General features: G+C 52.9%; 1 protein-coding gene across 4 annotated transcripts in view; it reads right to left on the bottom strand.

Moving 5' to 3' along the window:
* PDE4A (phosphodiesterase 4A) overlaps positions 1 to 16,467 on the bottom strand; it is a 47,248-nt gene that overhangs the window by 25,319 nt on the left and 5,462 nt on the right. Inside the window, exon 1 of one of the 4 annotated variants that reach the window (XM_025457500.3) lies at positions 6,566 to 6,880. The exons of 2 other annotated variants lie outside the window; for them this stretch is intronic. In XM_025457500.3, coding sequence (XP_025313285.1) covers positions 6,566 to 6,801 — 236 coding nt within the window. In that variant the 5' untranslated portion in view covers positions 6,802 to 6,880. Of the gene's footprint in view, positions 1 to 5,120; positions 5,394 to 6,565; positions 6,881 to 16,467 lie in introns of those variants that run through there. One more of the 4 variants, XM_025457502.3, reaches the window with a different exon arrangement.

Genomic DNA, 16,467 nt, shown 5'->3' on the forward strand with positions numbered 1-16,467 from the left:
CTGGCCCAGTTAGTAGACTGTGTGAATCTTGATCTCAGGGGTCATGAGTTTGAGCCCCATGTTGGGCATAAAGATTACTTAAAAATAAAAATATTGGGGCACCTAGGTGGCTCAATGGTTGAGCATCTGCCTTTGGCTCAGGTTGTGATCCCGGGGTCCTGGATCAAGTCCCACATTAGGCTTCCCCCTCTGCCTGTGTCTCTGCCTCTGTCTCTGTTCTCTCATGAATAAATAAATAAAATCTTTTTAAAAATTAATTTTTTTAATTTTTAAAAACTTTAAAAAATTAATAAAAATGAAAATAAAATATTTATTTAAAAAAGGTAAAAGGAGGGGATCCCTGGGTGGCGCAGCGGTTTGGCGCCTGCCTTTGGCCCAGGGCGCGATCCTGGAGACCCGGGATCGAATCCCACGTCGGGCTCCCGGTGCATGGAGCCTGCTTCTCCCTCTGCCTGTGTCTCTGCCTCTCTCTCTCTCTCTGTGACTATCATGAATAAATAAATAAAATCTTTAAAAAAAAAAAAAAAAAAGGTAAAAGGACGCCTGGGTGGCTCAGTTGGTTAAGTGTTTGCATTCAGCTTAGGTCATGATCTCAGGGGTCCTGCGATCGAGCCCGTGTTGGGCTCTCTGCTCAGCGGAGAGACTGCTTATCTCTCTCCTCCCCACTCCTGCTCTCTCTTGCTCGTGCTCTCTCTCTCGCTCTCTCTCAAATAAATAAAATCCTTTTTATTTTTATATTTTTAAAGATTTTATTTACTTATTCATGAGAGACACAGAGACAGAGAGGCAGAGACACAGGCAGAGGGAGAAGCAGGCTCCATGCAGGGAGCCTGATGTGGGACTCGATCCCAGGACTCCAGGATCATGCCCTGGGCCAAACCGCTGCACCACCCAGGGATCCCAATAAAATCCTTTAAAAAAAAAAAAAAGGTTAAATAACAAGTGAGGATGTGGAGAAACTAGAATACGTGTGCAGTGCTGGTGGGATGTAAAATGTGTGGTCACTGTGGAAAATAGTTTGGCAGCTCCTCAGAAACTTAAGTATAGAATTACGACAGCAATTTTCCTTCTAGGTAGATACAAAGAATTGAAATACTAGATACTGGAGCACCTGGGTGGCTTACTTGGTACTGGGGCACCTGGATGGCTTACTTGGTTAAGCGTCTGCCTGCAGCTCAAGTCATGATTCTCAGGGTCCTGGGATGGAGCCCCTCAGCCAGGCTCCCTGCTTGGCGGGGAGTCTGCTTCTCCCTCTCCCTCTGCCCCTAACTCTGCTCTCTCTCTCTCTCTCTCTCAAAATAAAAATAAATAAAACATTTTAAAAAATGAAGTTCTAAATACTAAAGAGTTGCAAGCAAGACTCAAAATGTTCATAGCAGCATTATTCACAATAGCCAAAAGCTGGAAAAAGCTCAAGTGTCCATTAACCGGTGAACAGAAAAAGAAAATGTAGCATATATTGCCGATGGAATATTATTCAGTCTTTTTTTTTAAATTTTTTTATGACAGTCACACACACACACACACACACACACACAGAGGCAGAGACACAGGCAGAGGGAGAAGCAGGCTCCATGCACTGGGAGCCCGACGTGGGATTCGATCCCGGGTCTCCAGGATCGCACCCTGGGCCAAAGGCAGGCGCCAAACCGCTGCGCCACCCAGGGATCCCAATATTATTCAGTCTTAAAAAGAAATTGAAATCCTGACACATGCCACAACATGGATGAACTCTGAAAACACACTAAATGAACTAAGCTAGACACAAGAGGACAAGTACTGTAAAATTTCACTTACATGAGGTCCCTACAACAGTCATTTTCATAGAGACAAAGTAGAATGGTGGGTGTCAAGGGTTGGGAAAGGGGATGCAGGGAATTAGCCCTTAAGGAGGACGGAGTTGGGCAGCCACGGTGGTGCAGCGGTTTAGCACCGCCTGCAGCCCAGGGTGTGATCCTGGAGACCCAGGATCGAGTCCCACATCAGGTTCCCTGCATGGAGCCTGCTTCTCCCTCTGCCTGTGTCTCTGCCTCTCTCTCTCTCTCTGTCTCTCATGAATAAATAAATAAAATCTTTAAAAAAAAAAAAAAAAGGAGGACGGAGTTGCAGTGTGGGAAGATCAGAGATGGATGGTGGTAATAGTTGCACAACAATGTGAGTATACTTAATGATGCTGAATTGTACACTCCAAAAGTGATTAAAATGGGTAACTGTATGTTATGCATATTTTACTACACTAAAAAACCCTCATATAGTATATACTAAAACAGGTAAATTTTTACTGTATGTTAATTTTTAAAAGTAAGTTTAAAAACTCTTAAGGGACACCTGGGTGGCTCAGTCAATTAAGCCTCTACGCTTGATATCAGCTCAGGTCTTGATCTCAGGGTTGTGAGTTCAAGCCCCATGTTGGGCTCCATGCTGGGTATACAGCCTAGTTAACAACAACAACAATAACTCTTAAGATGGAATATTTTTAGATCATGAGCTGGGCCTTTGATGATAATGTCCATTTACTGAGCACCTGCTGTGTACCGGGTGCCAGGTTAGATCCTTTTCAGTATGGAGCAATAATAACAAGATACTTACTGAATATTTGCCGTGTCTGGCATTGTCAAAGGGCACACAAACACAGTTATGTCTCCCACCAACTCTGTGAGTTGTGCTAACATCCCAGTTCAACAAGGAGAGTAAGGCATAGAGCGATGGCCAGGGGTTGGAGGCCTCATCACCTGAGAACTATGTCCTGTTTCCCAAGGCACAGCTTGGATTTTGTGGCTCTGCTGAGTGCCACTGGGGAGGACAGAGGAGCATACCTACATACTCAGGACCCCACCCTCGCCCCAGACACAGAAGCCAGTTTAGGGAAGATGAGACCCAAGTCCCAGAGGGCCGCCAACTAGCATGGCTGGCAGATACTGCAGCCCCAGGGGACTCAGCTCACGTAAGCAGGAGCCCAGAGGCCAGGATGCGAAGAGGCTCCCGGGGGCCCTGCTGTTTGCTTGCGCTTCCAGGAGCTGCTGTCCTCTGGGCTTTGGAATGGCAGAGGAAAGGGGATTAGGCCTGCTGTACAGACTGAGAATGTGTGTATGTGTGTGTGTATGTTGTGGGGAGTCTAAGCTACCCTCCAGAATTGTACCCTGGAACTATGTGGAGTCACCCTTCCCTGGCCTGCCACTGCTCAGGGTGAAACAAAGTCAGGCTGGAGGCTGCTCCATTAATGTCCCAACGGGACCCAAGGCCATAAAGTGGAGTCAAGGGCAGCCAAAAGGCCTTGACATCACAGCCACATAGCCAGACACTTCCTCATAAGGGAAATAATCTGCTCAAGGGTCCCCTTCAGAGAGGCTGACCACTTGGTGGCATCATCAAGTGAAGTTGCTACCTGCCTCCACCCGCCCCCCCCATCCCCCCAGGGCCCCTAGGCCTGCCCACTTGGGCTCTTTAAGCATCAAATTGGGCCTCTGGAGGGCTGTGCAGCCCAGGAGCAGATCAAGGCTTCAGAGAGTTCTGCTGCAGGGGCCAATGGGCAACAAACAAGTTGGGAGGGGAGCAGAAAGGAAAGGAGACGTCCTGGTTGGTAAAAATCATAACAACAATGAAAGTAGTCAACTGCTATTAAATGCCACATGCTAGACACTGTGCTGTGTCTGGACATGTACTAATGCCCCATTTTCGAGAGAAATAAACTGAGGTACAGACAGGACGAACAACTTGACTATCAACTATCAGAAGGAGCATTTAAAACCTGGGCAGCCAGACTACAAACCTGGACACTAAATCACGGGTGTCTATCTCTCCCCAGGCAGGCCCGGCATCTCCCTGGGCTCCCTGCCCCACTCCACCTGACTCCTTCGTAGGAGGTGCCAGGCAGCCTTTATGGAAAGGCCTGGCATTTGCTTTGTGAAGGTCATGCAGAGGTTGAGGGCGGGCGCTGGTGTGTGTCTGCCAGGCAGGCGCGTGGTGCCAGGTGACATGGCTGTTTGTAGGGCTGGGTGTGCACAGAGGGTCTGTGTATGTGTGAGTCAGAGTATATGTGTGCTCAGGGGTACCTGTGTGTATATAGCTCTCCGTGTGGATTTGTACATCCGAGTATGTCAGTGGGGTCTGGGTGTTCATGAGTGCCTGCGTGGATCTGTGTGTCTCTATCTATGTCTGTGAAATCTGTGCGACCTTGTAAGAGTGTTCCTGTGTGCCATGCATATATGCTGTGACCGTCCCTGACTCCTGAGTGGGCATGAGGTGTGTTCCTGTGTGTGGCTATGTGTGGGTGGGAACCAGGCCTGGGTGTGTGCCGAGGTGAAAGTGTGTTCCTGCAGGCAGTGTCGTGTATGATGCTGTGTGAAACCAGCATTTCTGTGGCTTGTGTGTCACTGCACCCATGAGTCAACTGTGAGATTCTCTTTGTGTCCCTACCGGCGAAGAGAACCATGCCTTACATAGTAAACACCAGGTGACCCCAAATACCCTGTGTGTGGGTGTGTCCGTGTTTCGGTCATGTGTAGCTGTGGATGTAGCGTGTGTGTGTGTCCGTGTCTGTGTTATGTGTGTGTCCAGGTGTCTGAAGGGGCTGGTGGAGGGAAGCAGGAACAAGGCTGGAGTACCCTGAGAATTCTGAGAACTCTTCTTCTCCAGCACTGTCCAGCTGATTCTAAATAACCTCCAGGAGTTCCAGCAGTTCCAACCTACCCTCCCTCCTCCACCCCAGCTTGGTTTTCAGCCTGGCAGCACTAGCCAGGAGGGGGTGGGTAGGACTGGAGTCACAAGCAGGGCCAGAGGGACCTGGCTCCAGGCCGGTGGCCTGGGAGTGGAGCCCAGGTGACGCTGGACACCCATATTTGCTGCCAGGATGAGTGCCAGAAACCCAGGTTTAGGGGCACAAAGTGGATGAAGGGATCCCATCTTAAATAAGAAGGGGGCAGGACCTAGCACTCCTTTTGAGGGCTATCACCTGCAGGAAGCCCCCAGCAGCACCAAGAATGTTAGGGCCAGGGAAGGGGGTGGGGCTCCAGGCGGACCCTGGAAGCCACTCGGGGGACTCCCCAAGGCAGACTGGGCACCCTCTCCCCCCAGCCAGAGCCCTCCATGGCAAAGGAGGGAATTGGCCACAGGCCACCCACCTGACAGATCTGCCTGGAGGGTGCCAACAGGTGTCCTCGTCGCTGAAGGAGAAGTGGACCAGGGACTCGGGGCCCGCCGGGGGCAGTGTCAGGTCAGGGGGCCGGGGCCGAGCCCGGGGCGCTGTACCCGAGCGCATGGGTGCCAAGGACCGTCGGGGCGAGCATGGGGACAGCGGCACGCTGTGTGGCGCGCGCTGCTCGCAGGCCCGAGGTGTCTGTGGCCACTGGCAGCGCCGCCTCCACACCCGCCCTCCCGGTGACCCCCCCAGGGACGGCCCCGGGCGTTCGGGCGTCTCCGTGTCCCCAGCGCCTGCCTCCTGCGGAACTCTGAGCACACTTCCCGCTTGCCCCCCTCCCTCCGGGCCTGGGGCGCGGGGAGGGGTGTGCCCCGGGCTCCCGATTCCCGGGCTCTGGCCCCGGCCCCCCTCTCCCCCGCTCCCGCCGCGCCTTGCCTCTGGGCCCGCCCTCCCCCCTCCCCACTCTGACGCCAACCTGGGCCCGCTGGAGCCGCTGGAGCCCTCTGAGCCGCGCGCCCCTGGGGGAAGAGCCTGGCCCGCGGGGGCCTAGTTCGGGGTCCGGTGACAAAAACCCGGGGGAGGGACGACGGATGCGGGGAAGGGGGAGGGGCAGAGACAAGAAAGACAGAAGTGGAGACAGAGACACAGGGAGCAACTTGGGAGGGACTGATTCCCCCACACACACACCCCGTCCCCGAGGCCACGCGGGGCTCCCGACCCCTCCCCATCTTCTCTCCCCTTCCCAGGCTCTTCCCGGGTCCAGACGCTGAGCCTGTCCCCGCAGTGCCCTCCCCCGGCACGTCTTTGGACTCAGGTTCCAAACAAGTGCGTGCGGAGAGTTGGGGTTAAGGGGGTAAGCAGAGGATCGTCCCCTGGTCCTGGAGAAGCCCCCAGACCCGGCCGGCTCCCACCTCCCGGCTGTCGATCTCCGATCTCCGTCTCCAAGCGAGACGGGGTGTGGTCTCCAAGCTTCCAGCCCCCCGCACCCCACCCCGGGTCTGGCCAGGAAGAGAAAGTCCATTTGCCCTCCGTGCCCGGTGCGCCCAGTAACGTCACCGAGCCTCCTGGCAAGGCAACCCCGGGGTGGCAGCGCTGGCCCCATTTCACAGGCCGTTAGCCTGAGGCCGGCAGACCTGAACACACGACCCCAGATCACCCTGGATGGCAGGTTGGCCTCACCCCTCCAGAGCCTGACTGCAGCCTCAGGTCTGCACAGGAAGTGGGAGGAACCTAACGTTTATTGAGTGCCTACTGCATGCCCTATCAGATGTCTCCACGGCAACCCTGGAGGGCAGGGATGATTTTTATCGCCGTCCTGTGACGGAGGAGGGGAAGTCAGGCTGGGGAGAGCCAGCGAGGAACCCCAGCCCCGGCCCGTGCCAGCTGGTCAGGGGGGACTCGAACCCACCGCCACGGGCGCGCACTTACCCGGCCCACGCCTGGCGGCCGAAATCCTGGAAGCTGCGGAGAAGCCGAAGACGCCTGCGGAAAGTTGGGGACGGGATGGCGAAGAAGACTGGCGAGGAGGGCGGCGAACGCAGGCGGCGGGGTGCGCGCGGGACCGGGGGTTCAGGCAGGAACGCCTCGTCCTCGGCGGCCGCCGCCGCCGGGAAGGCCGCCAGCTGCAGTTCGGGGATGCGGCCCAGGCCGTGCGGCCGCGCCATGGCCACAGGGGGCGCGGCCCCCCTCGGCGGGCGCTGGGGAGCAGCGCCGCCCGCCAGCCCCGCGCAGCCCACGCAGGCCGGCCGCCCAGCCCCGGGGCCCGCGGGCCCCACCCCGCCGGCCGCCTCGGCCCTTCCGGCTTCGCTCTGGGGCCGCCCCCGGGGCGGAGCGGGCCGGGGCGCCACGCGGCTGCGGCGGGACGCCCCAATGGCCCCAATGACCGCAGGGGCACCCGCAGTCCCCTTGAGGTCCCTACAGTCGTCGGAAGCGTCTCTACAAACATCTGGGATGTCCCCCAAATCCCTGGGGTGCTCTTACAAACCGCTGTGGCTCTCCCAAACCTCAGTGTCGTCCCCAAAGTCCCTCAGATGTCCCCACGATTCCAGAGACTGTCCCAACTATCCCTGAGGTGTCCCCACAGAACCCCAAGGTACCCCAAATCCCTGAGTTTCCCTCAAAAGCTAGAGGTGCTCTGAGAGGCCCCATGGACTCTGGGACAATCCCTTAGCCCCCCAAATGTCCCCTACTAGTGTCCTCATTGTTACTGATATATCCCCACAAACCCCAGGGTCACCCCGAGAATCTCAGGATGCACCCACAAATGAAACTCCTTCAGATCCCAGGATCATCAGGTTTCTTCAGATGTCCCCCAAATCTCCTAGAGCACCCCCACCATCCCAGAGTCAGGCAGAGACCCCCAAAGCACCCCTAAGAATTTCCCACAGCCCGGATCCCTGGGTGGCGCAGCGGTTTGGCGCCTGCCTTTGGCCCAGGGCGCGATCCTGGAGACCCGGGATCGAATCCCACGTCGGGCTCCCGGTGCATGGAGCCTGCTTCTCCCTCTGCCTGTGTCTCTGCCTCTCTCTCTCTCTGTGACTATCATAAATAAATAAAAAAAAAATTAAAAAAAAATTTATAAAAAAAAAAAAGAATTTCCCACAGCCACAGAGTATTCCTGCAGACCATAAATTGTGCCCCCCAAATTCTAGGATCCCTCACAGATCCTAAGAACGTTTCCACAATCCCTTGGATGTCCCCCAATCCTTAAATGGCTCCACAGTATTCCTGAGGTGCCCCCATAAGTTCAAAGACACTGAAATAACCTCAGGGGTTCTTTGGACTCAAGGACTGTTCCCATAACTATGTAGCTGCCCCCCAAATCCTAGGATACCCCATAGGCACCAAGGGCACAACTAGATCCCTCCGCAGTTCCTAGGCTACCTTCCAAAACCAAGATGAACCCACAATTCTTGGGGATACCTCCAGAATGCCCCTCACAGCTTCTGAAACATACCTTATAACTCAGAGACACCGCTAGAAGCTGAGGGTGCTCACAGCCCCTAGACACTCCTAAGGTTCCCCCAGTCCTGCCACTCCTTAGTCTCTGAGGCATCTTAGAATTGGGGCCCTCCTCAGCTCATGAGGTGGCCCCAAGAAGCTGACCTCCCCTCAGCAGAGCAGTACAGGCCGATAGGGACTTTCTGGGGCTCCTGGGGTGGCACTGCATACCCAGCCAGTGTGACTCTGTGAGGGGCACATTACCGCCTTTCACAGATGAAGAATGAGACTGAGGAGTTGAAGATTCTAGAACAAAGCTAGCCAGCTGGTTATAATTTCAGAGACTACCCCAACCTACCTGTGGCTCTTTGGGGTTAGGAAGGGGGAGAAACTTGTTTTAGATAAGAAAATTGGAGCAAATCTCTATTTTAGGGCCCTACCTCTGTAAATACCTTTCTTTCTCTACCTGTTGGCTCCCTTGTCTTGGGCTCCAGAATTAGCTGGCCTAGGTTTGAGTCAGGCCTCCAGCACTTCTTAGCCATTTGACTTTGGGCCAGTTATTTCACTAAGCCTCAGTTTTCCCACCTGTAAAATTGGCATAATGATACTATGCATCTCATGGGTGGACATGTAAAAAAGAAAAAAAAAAAGGCTCACAAAGCATTTGGGGATAGTAAAGCATTCACTGAATGTTAGCTATGATTACCTGACAAAACATTTTTTTGGAGAGCTTGTAATGTGCAAGCCACTGTACTCGCCACAGGGTACAGATGATGATGATGATGAGGAAGATGATGACGATGGTGGTGATGACAGCAACTAGCCTTCAGAATGCCTCCTGGACATTCAGCACCTCTAGTTCTGATCTCATTTATTCCTCATAAAATACCTGCAAAGTGATATGTTGTTGTCCCCATTTTACAGATGGGAAAACTGAGTCTTGGAGAGAAACAAGCTGCTCAAGGTCACACAGCCAATGAGTGTCTGAGTCAGGCTCTACACCAGTGTTTGCCACCCTTTATTTCATTATCCCCAACACTGCCCCAAGGAATAGCCTGCTTGGACAGTCCCTTCTCTATGAAATAGCCTTCTTTATGAAATGTCACAGCCACTCATACACAGGTATACCTCAGAAATATTGCAGGTTTGGCTCCAGACCATTCCAATAAAGTGAACATCACAACTAAGCGAGCCAGATGAATTTTGTGGTTTCCCAGTGCATATAAAAGTCATGTTTATACTACACTGGTGTCTACACTAAGTGTGCAATAGCCCTACGTCTAAAAATGTGTACATACCTTAATTTAAAAATACTTTATTGTTAAAAAATGCTGACCATCATCTGAGCTTTCAGCGAGTCATAATCTCTGCTGGTGCAGGGTCTTGCCCCAATGTTGATGGTTGCTGACCGATCAGGGTGATTGTGGTAATCTCTTAAAATAAGAAAACAATAAAGTTTGCCACATGGATTGAGTTTTGCTTTTAGGAGCATTTGCAGGGTCTCTATAGTGTATGATGCTGTTCTATAGCATTTTACCCACAGTGGAACTTCTTTCAAAATTGAAGTGAATCTTCTTAAATTCTGCCACTGCTTTATCAACTATATGTAATATTCTAAAATCTTATCATTCAACAATCTTCACAGCATCTTCACCAGAAGCAGATTCCACCTGGAGAAACCTCAGGCTTGGTTCATCCATAAGAAGCCACTCGTCTTCCGTTCCAGTTTGATCATGAGATTGCAGCAATGGGGACCCATCTTCAGGCTCACCTCGTAATTCTACTCCTCTTGCTGTTCCCACCACACGTGCAGTTGCTTCCTCCCCTGAAGTCTGGGACCCCTCAAAGTCATCCATGAGGGTTGGGATCCACTTCTTCCAAACTCCTGTACTTGTCAACATTTTGACCTCTTCCCATGAGTCAGAATGTTCATAACGGCATTTAGGATGGTGAATCCTTTCCGGAAGGTGTTTGATCCCTTTTGCTCAGATCCATCAGAGGAGTCACTGTCCACAGCAGCTATAGCTTTATGAAATGTATTTCTCAAATAATAGGACTTGAAAGTCAAAAATTACTCCTTAATCCGTGGGCTGGAGAATGAATGTTGTGTCAGCAGGCATGAAAACAACATTAATCTCACTACATCTCTGTCAGAGCTCATCAGTGGCCAGGTGTATTATCAGTGAGCAGTAATATTTTGAAAGGAACCTTTCTTTCTTTCTTTCTTTCTTTCTTTCTTTCTTTCTTTCTTTCTTTCTTTCTTCTTCCTTCCTTCCTTCCTTCCTTCCTTCCTTCCTTTTCTTTCTTTCTTTTTTCTTTCTTTCTTTTTCTTTTCTTTCTTTCTTTCTTTCTTTCTTTCTTTCTTTCTTTCTTTCTTTCTTCCTTTCTTTTCTTAGCAATCAGTCTCGATAGTGGGTTCAAAATACTCAGTAAACCATGTTTTAAACAGAGGTGCTGGGACACCTGGGTGGCTCAGCGGTGGCTGCCCTTGGCTCAGGGTGTGATTCCGGGGTCCGGGATTGAGTCCCACGTCAGGCTCCTTGCAGGGAGCCTGCTTCTCCCTCTGCCTGTGTCTCGGCCTTTCTCTCTGTGTGTCTCGTGAATAAATCAATTTAAAATCTTTTAAAATTTTTTTTAAAAAACCCAAAACACAGAGGTGCTGTCATCCAGGCTTTGTTGTTCCATTTACTTTTTTTTTTTTTTTAAGATTTTATCTATTCATGAGAGACACAGAGACAGGCAGAGACACAGGCAGAGGGAGAAGCAGGCTCCATGCAGGGAGCCCAATGTGGGACTGGATCCCGGGGTCTCCAGGATCACACCCTGGGCTGAAGGCAGCACTAAACCACTGAGCCAACAGGGCTGCCCTGTTGTTCCATTTTCAAAGCAGACAGGAGAGGTTTAGCATAATTCTTAAGGGCCCTGGGATTTTCAGGATGGTAACTGAACATTAGCTTTAACTTGAAGTCACTAACCGCATTAACCCTGTCCTTTGAGGCTCTGAAGCCAGGTACTGACTTCTCCTCTCTAGCTATGAAAGTCCTGGATGGCATCTTCCAATAGAAGGCTGCTTTGACTACATTGAAAAGTGTTTAGGGCAGCCACCTTCGCTAATTATCTTAGCCCAGGCTTCTGGATAACTTGCTGCAGCTGCTGCATCAGCACCTTTGCTTTTATATAATAGAAATGGCTTCTTTCCTTAAACCTCACGAATCAACCCTCCGGTAGCTTCAAACTGGTTTGCAGCTTCCTCGCCTCCCTCAGCCTCCACAGAACTGAAGAGAGTGAGGGCCTTGCTCTGGATTAGGCTTTGGCTTAAGGGAGTGTTGTGGCTCATTTGATCTATCGAGACCACTTGAACTTTCTCCAAATCAGCAATAACGCTGTTTTGCTTTCTTAACATCCTTGTGTTCCCTGGAGCGGCACCCTTATTTTCTTTCAAGACTTCTCCTTTGCATTCACAACCTGGCTAACCCGTACGTACCAGAGGCCTAGCTTCTGGTCTGTCTCAGCTTCCAATATACCTTCTTCATTAAGCTTAATCATATCTGGCTTTTGATTGGAATCGAGACACTTGTGTGACTCTTCCTTTCACTTGAACACTTAGAGGCCATCAGGGTGATTAATTGGCCTAATTTCAATATTGCCGCGTCTCAGGCGCAAGGAAAGGGAGACCTGGGAAGCAGCTGGATGGTGGAGCAGTCAAAACACACACACACACACACACACACACACACACAACGACACGCATCTATTTAGTTTGCCGACTGCTATGGGCTCAGTTCATGGTACCCCCAAATGACTACACTAGTAACATCAAATTGATCACACATGACCACAATAAATATAACGATGAAAAAGTTTGAAACTTGCAAGAATGATCAAAATGTGACCTACAGAAACAAAGTGAGCAAATGCTATTGGGAAAATGCACCAATGGACTTGTTCAACGCAGAGTTGCCACAAGCCTTCAATTTGTAAAAAATGCAGAATCTGTGAAGTGTAAAGAGGCGAGGTATGCCTGTACTGCATATCTGCTTGTATTTGGGGCTTTATAGATAAATGTAAGTTGTTTTATTTTTCCTACATACATCCACCCAAGAACCAATTTTCGCCCCTTTGTGGTGATAACACCTTGTTGGGAATGCAGGGTTTCCCAATCTTGGCACTACTGACATTTAAGGCCAGATAATCCTGTCCAGTAGTAGCCAGTAGCACCCCCCCTCAATCATTAAAATGTCTCCAGCCGAGGCACCTGGGTGGCTCAGTTGGTTAAGCGTCTGCCTTGGGTTTAGGTCATGATCCCAGGGTCCCGGGACAGAGCCCCACATTGAGCCTCACATGGAGCCGCACATCGGGCCCCTGCTCAGTGGGGAGCCTGTTTCTCCATCTCCTTCTGCTGCTCCCCCCTGCTTGTGCTCTCTCACTCTCTGTGTCAAATAAATAAATAAAATCCTCTCAAAAAAAATGTCTTCAGGCATTGTGTCACACATGTCCCTGGAGGCCAGAATCACTTTCAAGTGAAAATTCCTGGTCTAAAAGCACTAAGACCCTTGCACTGGCCACTGGGACCCCTAGGTCCAGGTACAAAACAGAAAGGAAGAGCATTCTTGTTTACCTGCCCTTAGGCTCCCTTCCATTGTTTCGCTGACTCCTCAGGACAGAATTTGGAAATAAGGTTCTGAATTGACCTGTTTCAGAGACAGGGTACCTGAGGCCCAGGAAGGGGAAATGACATGGCCAGGGTCACCCAAACTGGAAAAAGCAGAGCTAGATGATGAGTCCAGTTCTCTGACTCCAGAGACTGGGATTTTTTTTTTTTAATCGTTAAATCTTTTTTTATTTATTTATGATAGTCACACACACAGAGAGAGAAAGAGAGGCAGAGACATAGGCAGAGGGAGAAGCAGGCTCCATGCACCGGGAGCCCGATGTGGGATTCGATCCTAGGTCTCCAGGATCGCGCTCTGGGCCAAAGGCAGGCACTAAACCGCTGCGCCACCCAGGGATCCCGAGACTGGGATTTTAGCCACTAGGCTACACAGGCCCTTCATGGTTCAGTCTCCTCCCAGCTCAGTGACTTTTGTCCTTTCCTAAAAAGGCAGAGATAACCTAAGGCCTAAAGCCAATGCTGACCATAGCCTGTAAGGCCCTACGCGAGTGCCCTGTTACTTCCCTGCCTCATTTCCTTCCACTCATCTCTTGCTCACTCTGCCTCTGCCACACTTGCCGCCCCTCTGCTTTTCCCCTAACATAACAGATTGGCTCCTACCCCAGGACCTTTGAACTGGCTGTTCCCTCTGCTTGTCACCGTCTTCCCTTAGGCTCACTTCGCATCTGATGTTACTTCATTTAGGTCTGTACTAAAATTTCACCTCTTCAGAGAGCCCTTCCTTGACCTCAGGGTCCCTCTTTTCTTCCTGTCCCATGTGTCACCAGAATTATCACATGCCTTTACTTGTTATTTCTTCCTCATCTACTAGCTTGAGAACTCCAGGACAGCAGGGACTGTGGGTCTGTCTCATTCCTTGCCACAGCCTGAAGAGGCTCAATCACTGCCCGTGGAATCAAAATCAAAGGCTCAGGTAGGCAAATCCTTTCCTCAGGGCCCACAGCAAGTCAAGGGCCAAGGCTGGATTGGAGCTCTTACTCAGGAGTGAAGATAGTGGGCTCAGATGCCCCCCCAAACTCTGTCCTCACCCTGTCCCCCAGCACCAAAGCCCTACCTCCAACTCAGAGGAGCCTGCCAGTCAATCTGTGACTAGTGAAGGAAGGAGGGGTGTGCCCTGGCAGCCAGAGCCCAGGATTGTGGTTTGGAGGACACCCCCCTTTTGTCTGCCGACGACGTCAGAGAGATGCACTTTGCAGAAGCGCAGTTCTCCAAACACCAGCTCCTGGCTGCCCGGCCCCAACGTCAGCCATCTGAGCCTTACCACAGCCCGGGGGGCGGGCAGATCTTATGCACGCGGGTTTAGTAAGAACACTGAGGCCCAGGGGGGCATGATGGTGGGCTCCTAGTCCCACAGCGAGTCAGGGGGCAGGGCTACAACCTGATTCTCACCCACCCATCTGGAGTCCAGGAGACCTGGGTTTTAACCCCAACTCGCTGTGCGACCTTGGGCAAGTCACTTCTGTTTCCTCGGCAGGAATAGCGAGCCAGAGACGCTGGGGGTGAGCACGCGGGTCGGTGTTGCGAGGCCCTGGCAGGGACAGGGGCAGCGGCAGCCAGGAGCGCGGAGGTGAGCCGGGAACTCCGCGTGCGCAACTTCTCCGCCAAGCTGCTCTGCGTCCGCCAGGCGGCCGTCTCCACTGCGCTCGGCTGGACGGGGAGAGCCGCCTGGTCCCGCCCGGGGAGGGCCGGGGCCTCCCCCGCAGCCTGCGGCCGGCCGGCCTGGCGCCCACTCTCCGAGGCGCTCGATAAGCAGGAAATAATAACCCGGGGCGCCCGGCAGTGGCGGCGGCGACTGTGCCCCGCTCGGGGACTGGAGTCCCGCCCAGGCGGGTCCGCACTCGGAAGGCGCACACAGCCTGTGCCTTTCTCGTCCCCCAGCAGAGGGCGCGCGGAGGGAGGGGCGCGCGGAGGGACCCGCTCCCAGGGCAAGCAAGGCCAGGGATACGCGAGAGCCAGAGAGGAGGGGAGGCGCGGACCCGAGTGGAGACACAGGCCACCGGCCAGAGACAGACCCCAGTTCGGCGGCCTCCGCCCCTTCCTGGGGTCCCGCGGCGCCTCCCCGGGCGGGAAGACTTTGCGGAGACAGAGGGGCACGGGGCGGGGTTGGGGGTGGGGGGTAGAGGCTGGTACGTTGGCCCCGCCCCCAATTCAGGCAAGCCCCCCCCCCCCCGCCCCCACTACCATCGCACTCTTTCTCTTCCTCCAGCTCCATCTGCCTCTTGACAGATCGTTGTGGTGCCGTGACTCAGCCCCGCAGGGCGCCAGGAGCACAGGCTCATACATCCCCAGGTCTGGAGGGGGGTTGTGGATGCCATCTCAGATGGAGGGCAGTGCCCTCTCTCTGGGGGTTCCTGTGACTCAAGTCTAGGGCTGTCTGGATCCCCTTTTTGGTGGCTGCAGGAACTGCAACGTGGGTAGCATTGGAACGCCCTGTGTGCACTCAGAGAACCCCCTTTCTGGAGAAACAGGCTGGCAGAAAGCCCATTCTAAGCAGCAAGGTTCCCACTGGAGGCCTCTCAGTTCCCCCTTCCTCCTTCTGTCTAAGGGTGGGGGGAGGACGCTGGCACCCATGCCTTCCCTCCCGACGAAGCCCCTGGAGGCTACACAGGCCCACAGTGAAACAGAAACCTGAGCCCTGAAGGGATGTGGTTGAGGTTCCGTTTTTTTCTTCCCACCGTGGAGGAGCAGGGTCTATGCAAGCCCCACCTCCTCTCCTGAGTCCAGGTCCCTGAGTGACTATCTACTGAGCACTCACTGTGTTAAGCCCTTTACACACATCCCCAATCTCACAGAACTCACAAACACACACACCACCACCACCACCACCACCACCACCTCTGCTGCGGGCAACAGAGCAGTGCCAACAGCCCCACTTTACAGATGGGGAAACTGAGGCAAGGAGAGGGCAAGACATGTGCCAGGACCCCAGGCATCAGATAGCCGGGTGTTGGGATCTCAGCTTTGCCATCTCCTGCTTGTGTGAGCTTGGGCATGAAGGAGGGGTGTCTTGCTCCTCTGGGCCCCAGTCTGTCCAACAGGAATACCTCCTGAGGCACTGGAAACCCAAGATGAGGGGAGCCTGAGAGTGAGCCATTAGAAGATGGATACCACTAAGATAATGATGATTATTACCACTCAGCCACTGTCCCCAGGGAGTCAGCACCCCAGAGACCAAGGCAGGGGGAGTCCCTGAGGCCTTTAAAAGGAAGCGGGCCCAGCTCCTCCCTGCAGTACCCCACTCCTTCATTGGTCTCTTAGGACAGTGACCTGAGCCAGTTTGGCGCAGCCCCCGGTCTTGGCATTTCCTGTTGATTCCAGCTTTTGTTTTTCTTCAGCTTCTCTCCAGTTCCCTCTGGGAGATAGCAGGCCGTGTGTTTTGGGCCCCGGCACATGCTTCCTGCCTGGGGGCTGAGGCTGGAGCTGGGGAGTGGGTGGGAGTGGTTTGTGAGGTCGTAGGGCTGGCTAGAAACCCCTAGAGAGAGCAAGGACTGTAGGATCACAGCCTAGAGGGGGAACTCCGGGAGTGAGAGGCCGGAATCTGATCGTCTTAGCGACATCCCAAGCAGAGGGGCACCCATGGGGGTCAGACAAAGCACAAAGTCAAAGCTCTCAGTCACACATGTCACCAGAGCACACACAGACCCCCAAGCAACACTGGAGCAGATCTGTAACGAGAAACATGGGGTGGTTAGAGGACAGTACACCAGGCAGCCAGGAG

Source organism: Canis lupus, chromosome 20, assembly GCF_003254725.2.
Source record: "Canis lupus dingo isolate Sandy chromosome 20, ASM325472v2, whole genome shotgun sequence".
NCBI classification, from domain to species: domain Eukaryota; kingdom Metazoa; phylum Chordata; class Mammalia; order Carnivora; family Canidae; genus Canis; species Canis lupus.